Here is a 6,000-nt window from a genome sequence, read left to right as displayed (position 1 = left end):
ATACGACCCCGGACACGGCGGTGGATAACCTGCGACAGTCAGCGACACAGTATACGACCCCCGGACACGGCGGTGGATAACCTGCGACAGTCAGCGACACAGTATATGACCCCGGACACGGCGGTGGATAACCTGCGACAGTCAGCGACACAGTATACGACTCCGGACACGGCGGTGGATAACCTGCGACAGTCAGCGCCACAGTATACGACCCCGGACACGGCGGTGGATAACCTGCGACAGTCAGCGCCACAGTATACGACCCCGGACACGGCGCTGGATAACCTGCGACAGTCAGCGACACAGTATACGACCCCGGACACGGCGGTGGATAACCTGCGACAGTCAGCGACACAGTATACGACCCCGGACACGGCGCTGGATAACCTGCGACAGTCAGCGACACAGTATACGACCCCGGACACGGCGGTGGATAACCTGCGACAGTCAGCGACACAGTATACGACTCCGGACACGGCGGTGGATAACCTGCGACAGTCAGCGCCACAGTATACGACCCCGGACACGGCGGTGGATAACCTGCGACAGTCAGCGCCACAGTATACGACCCCGGACACGGCGCTGGATAACCTGCGACAGTCAGCGACACAGTATACGACCCCGGACACGGCGGTGGATAACCTGCGACAGTCAGCGACACAGTATACGACCCCGGACACGGCGCTGGATAACCTGCGACAGTCAGCGACACAGTATACGACCCCGGACACGGCAAATAAGGCTCAGGGAGGAAGAGAGAGGGGAAAAAAATAAAAAGGATCTCAGTCAACAAGGGGTTAAAAATACACAGGGAAAAAAAATGAATTTCCCGTTGACCTGTGAGCAGGAATCCGCGGATCTACCGGGAGATGTACTGATGAGTGACGTCACTAAAGCGAGGAAGCCAGGGCACGAGGAGTCTGAATCACCACGGATCACGTGACCGCGTCCGACACCACGTGATGAGGCTAGAGCGCCGCATGTTAGGGCGCAGGAGAGAGGGGGAGTGCAGCTGGCTGTCACGTGTGGTCGCTGCAGGCGCTGGGCGTCTCACCCCTCTCTCCACATCCGGATGGTTTCTTCCGCGCTCTATAAATTGCGGCGCCCGCTGCAGTCAGCTGACAGCCGCATCAGGATGGCGCTGTGTGGGGGACTCGGGAGCGCGAAGAAGGCGACGGAGGAGGTGCAGGCGCTGTGCGACCAGGTAACCGCGGCTCTGACCGGCCTGGGGGCTGAGGTCATGTGGCATTAACGCTTGCCTGCACTTACGGCTGCATGGGGTGACGGCCCTGTAGAATGTCCTCCTTAGTGGGGGGGTGTACTTACTTTTCCCGGGACCCCTCTTGTCTGATAGTGTGGGGTCCGGCCGTGCGCTCGCCTGTGGCCGCTCCGCTGTGAATGGAGACCGGCCGGTGTCACTGGCCCTGGTCGCTCTCACAGCTGAGGGTTTGTCACAGTTGTACCCGGCCTGTAGTCTGGGCTCCGGGCTGATACAATGGTGCATAGATGACTGTTACACTGCAGCAAGCCTCCAGCTGTGTGCAGTATTGGGTTAATCTTGTCCCTGCTGGGATTGTGGTGGTGTAGACCCATCACCCTGGGGCTGGGCAGGAACTGGTTAAGTTCACTAGTCTGTAGCTTGTGCCCCCCCGTGACTCACCCCACCCATGATGCTTTGTCTGAGTCATGGCCCCAGGTTCCCCTTCCCCCCCCCCCCCCCCTCCCAGCTTTGTCAGCAGAATCCTGGGGTGTGGGGGTGACGCCTGTAGCTGTGAGGATTGCAGAAATCTGTGCACCCGCTGCAGAAAACGACGTACGGGGGGACGAGCTGACCGCAGCATCTTCTCTCCTCCAGGTGAGGGCCGAGGTGGAAGAAAAACACGGCAAGAAATACCCCAAGTTTGTGGCCGTCGAGTACAAGACACAGATGGTTGCTGGGACTAACTTCTTCGTTAAGGTAAGCTGGTGCATGCTGGGAGTTGTAGTTCGCAGCCACTTGGACACTTTGTCCCTTCATCTACATTTAAGTGACTTTTTTTTCTTAAAATGTGGAAATCCTCACATTCCCTTAAAGTCACTTACAGAACTTGACACCTGTGTGAATTTCTGATGTATGAAAAACCTCTATGGGGAGGGGCAGGGTGTAAATTTGAGCTGAGAATCTTTTTAAAGACTCAGTTGATGGATCAGCTGCAAACATCTGAGACCTAAAACCGCACCCACAATGGTGAACATGAAAGGTAGTCACTGGTCCTCAGAACTAGAAAAATGTGACCAGCTGTATCCACCACCAGCTTCCGGGATAGCTATTCGATCTGGTTGAATGAGATTGTTGGATCATCCACAGCTTCCCTATTTAATACTTATTACTGTGATTTAGCGGAAATCAGTGTTGGTTACCATAGTAACTACTAACACGTTGTAATGAGTCCTTATTGCCTGTTCATAATGGATGTTTTCAGTACCTTTGTGGTTGCATATATAAAGGTAAAAGATCACACATTCCACTACCTGGGTAGTTGGGGGTGAGATTTGACCCCATTGCAGTCCCTCACGAATGATAAAATATGCTAATATAACCTGGTGATGGCTTTCCCTAAAGGATAGGTGCCACATCCTTTGAAGATGGCTTCAAAGGAACTAACAGCCTATACCAGGGGAGGACAATTAATTTTCCCGCAGGGCCACAGGAGAGACCATGACTGTTGTGTAGGTCTGAACCAATAGCTAGAAATTAATTCTGCTCAATATTAATATTGAGCTGAGAGAAGTATGCTGACACCCCCTATATATCTTTGAACCCAAGTACAGCCCCTTCTGTATATCGTATAAACCCTCACACGGCCTCCGCCATGTATGGCGTGAGCATCACACTGCTTCCTTCATGTTCATACACATGGAAAATAAACACCACATACTCGCCACGGTCCCGTTCCCCAGTGCTCTGCTTCTGTTGCGGTCTCTGGTGCACTGACCCTTCACAGTACACAGCTGATGCAATGAAGTGACCTCATCGCCTCAGCTGTCTCACACGCTGATTGGTGGAGGAAATGGCAAAGGCTCCTCCTCCCTCAATGCTGACTGCGCCTAGGGACACAGCGGCCATGGTGCCGACCTGACTTCCAGCCTCACGGCTGTCTCGGTCCACGGGCCAGATGGAGAGAGCCAGAGGATCGGATGTGGCCTGCGGGCTGCACTTTGCCTAGGTCTGCCCTATACAGTTCAGACCAGATATTGAGCTCATGTAGGAACTGCACACCATAAGAGGCTTAATTAGGATTTATTATAAATGTCTCCCTGTTAACAGCAGTTTGGGTAGAAATGCATACTGTAACTGCTCTTCATCAGATGTGAGCAGTGATTGCAGATTGGATGTACAGGGTGGGCTCCCCCAAACCTCACCCCCCCAAAAAAAAGCAAACTAGCAATTTTAAATGTGTGGTAAGGGGTCTAGTCATGTTGTGGGTATATTCCTTATGACTCGGTGCCCATAGATGCATGAGGGTAGATATTCATCTAATGACAACCTGATGTGAATCTGTCTGCAGGTCCTTACCGGAGATGAGGAATACATCCACCTGCGCCTTTACAAGACCCTGCCCCACGCCGGGGAGGAGCTGAGCCTTTCTGCCACCCAGGTCGGGAAGACTAAGGCGGATGAGATTGTCCACTTCCAATAAGCCTGTCCCTCCGCTCACTGCTGCTGTTACCACACTCTGGTCACATTTATCTTGGTTCTTCTTTTTGTTACTTTGTTACTAATGTTCTATAAATGTCTTTATAGTCAATGCCTTCTGCTCCTGAAGTAGGGAACAAAATAAACTTTTTCTACTAAATGTTTTTTTTTTTTTTTCTTGTGATGTCATAGTAAGATGTGTGCACCCCCAAAAAAACACTTAATGCACTGATCTGATGAAGAGTGTGTGGGGGGGGGGGGGGGGTCTCATATTATGGAAGAAAAGCAGGTGCTCTAATCCACTAGGTGAAACCTCATGGATTGGGGCTTGCTCCACTGAACGCCTGCTCTAACTGTTCCTGTGGGCTAAATAGTGTGTGGACAACACAGGGTGAGGATAAACAGTGGGGCAATACTTTATTGAACCAAAAAACATACAAATACCACATTGAGCAGTGTTGGCACAAATACACAAGATGGTGCACATTAGTCTCACCCTTCCACTGACTTGCTGGGACAAGAGCAGGTGTGATGGTCAATAGAGCAGATCTGCTCTATCAGCTGTGGCTGAGGTCCCCTATCCTGAAAATGTCAAATTTGTGTCCCTCATGATGGAGCCATGATGTCTTGGCTGCTGTATTGTAGAGTGTTCTGGACTGTGGTTTTGTAAAGTCTGGTTCTTTGATGTATGATAGAGGTGCATCCCCTTTGTATAGTTCACACCTGTTCTTGCTATTACCAGGGAAGGGGTGATGATATTTACTTGAGTCTGTTTATTTAGTTTATCCTTCAATGTTTGCAAGTTAAACTGCATGGCCTGGTATAATGTGTAATCAACATATCAGCAAATGTCATTGTTCAGTGACCCTGCATTGCTGTTTTGCAAAGATAACTGTAGGAGCTGATATAAGAGGTAAAAAAACATTCATAGTAACATAACCTAGTTAATAAGGCCGAAAAAAGACATTACTCCATCCAGTGCAGCCTATATTCCGTCAGAATAAATCCCCAGATCTACGTCCTTCTAAAGAATCTAACAATGACTGTAAGATACAATATTGTTACGCTCCAGGAAGACATCCAGGCCTCTCCTGAACCCCTCGATTGAGTTTGCCATCACCACCTCCTCAGGCAGGGAATTCCAGATTCTCACTGCCCTAACAGTAAAGAATCCTCATCTATGTTGGTGGAGACACCTTCTCCCCCTCCAGATGCAGAGAATGCCCCCTTGTGACCATCACCTTCCTTGGTATACACAGATCCTCAGAGATATTTGTATTGTCCCCTTATATACTTATACATGGTTATTAGCTCGCCCCTCAGTCGTCTTTTTTCTAGACTAAATAATCCTAATTTTGCTACTCTCTCATTTCCCTCCTTTGTTCTCGCTCTAGTTCCATTATATCCTTCCTGAGCACCGGTGCCCAAAACTGTACACAGTACTCCATGTGTGGTCTAACCAGGGATTTGTACAGAGGCAGTATAATGCTCTCATCATGTGTATCCAGACCTCTTTTAATGCACCCTATGATCCTGTTTGCCTTGGCAGCTGCTGCCTGGCACTGGCTGCTCCAGGTAAGTTTATCATTATCTAGGATCACCAAGTCCTTCTCCATGTCAGATTTACCCAGTGGTTTCCAGTTCAGTGTGTAATGGTGATATTGATTCCTTCTTCCCATGTGTATAATCTTACATTTATCATTGATAAACCCCATCTTCCACCTTTCGGCCCAAGTTCCCAACTTATCCAGATCCATCTGTAGCAGAATACGATCTTCTCTTGTACTGACTGCTTTACATAGTTTTGTATCATCTGCAAATATCGATATTTTACTGTGCAAACCTTCTACCAGATGGTTAATACATATGTTGAAGAGAAGAGATCCCAACACCGACCCCTGCGGTCCCCACTGGTCACAGCGACCCAGTTAGAGAATATCCCATTTATAACCACCCTCTGCTTTCTGTCACTCAGCCAGTTACTTACCCATTTACACACATTTCCCCCAGACCCGGCATTCTCAGTTTGTGTACCAACCTCTTGTGTGGCACGGTATCAAACGCTTTGGAAAAATCAAGATAGACCCGGTCCAATGACTCACCTTCGTCCAGTCTATAGCTTACCTCTTCATAAAAGCTGATTAGATTGGTGTGACAGGAGCGATTCCTCATAAACCCATACTGGTATGGCGTTACACAGTTATTCTCAGTGAGATAATCCAGAATAACGTCCCTCAGAAACCCTTCACATATCTCACCAACAATAGAGGTTAGACTTACTGGCCTATAATTTCCAGGGTCACTTTTAGAGCCCTTTTATGAAT

At 49.3% G+C, this 6,000-nt stretch overlaps 1 protein-coding gene across 1 annotated transcript; it reads left to right on the top strand.

The window, feature by feature from the left end:
• The first annotated feature begins 1,046 nt into the window (after positions 1-1,046).
• On the top strand, positions 1,047-3,836 carry LOC141091451 (cystatin-B-like). Its single transcript, XM_073577021.1, has 3 exons — positions 1,047-1,204; positions 1,856-1,957; positions 3,549-3,836. Exons 1-3 carry the CDS (start codon positions 1,073-1,075, stop codon positions 3,678-3,680), a joined length of 366 nt encoding a protein of 121 aa, XP_073433122.1. The 5' UTR covers positions 1,047-1,072; the 3' UTR covers positions 3,681-3,836.
• Positions 3,837-6,000: the final 2,164 nt, after the last annotated feature.

Source organism: Dendrobates tinctorius, unplaced genomic scaffold (assembly GCF_039654945.1).
Source record: "Dendrobates tinctorius isolate UK_male_01 unplaced genomic scaffold, ASM3965494v1 ptg000054l, whole genome shotgun sequence".
In the NCBI taxonomy this organism is placed as follows: domain Eukaryota; kingdom Metazoa; phylum Chordata; class Amphibia; order Anura; family Dendrobatidae; genus Dendrobates; species Dendrobates tinctorius.
Note: the sequence above shows the minus strand (reverse complement) of the source record. Positions and strands in the feature narration are given on the sequence as shown.

What these genes read in the sequence shown, in the direction of transcription:
- LOC141091451 (XM_073577021.1), top strand. Translation starts at nt 1,073, where the DNA reads ATGGTTTCTTCCGCGCTCTATAAATTGCGGCGCCCGCTGCAGTCAGCT. An exon ending in TGCAGGCGCTGTGCGACCAG is followed by an intron (nt 1,205 to 1,855) that starts GTAACCGCGGCT and finishes TCTCTCCTCCAG; the next exon opens with GTGAGGGCCGAGGTGGAAGA. An exon ending in GGACTAACTTCTTCGTTAAG is followed by an intron (nt 1,958 to 3,548) that starts GTAAGCTGGTGC and finishes ATCTGTCTGCAG; the next exon opens with GTCCTTACCGGAGATGAGGA.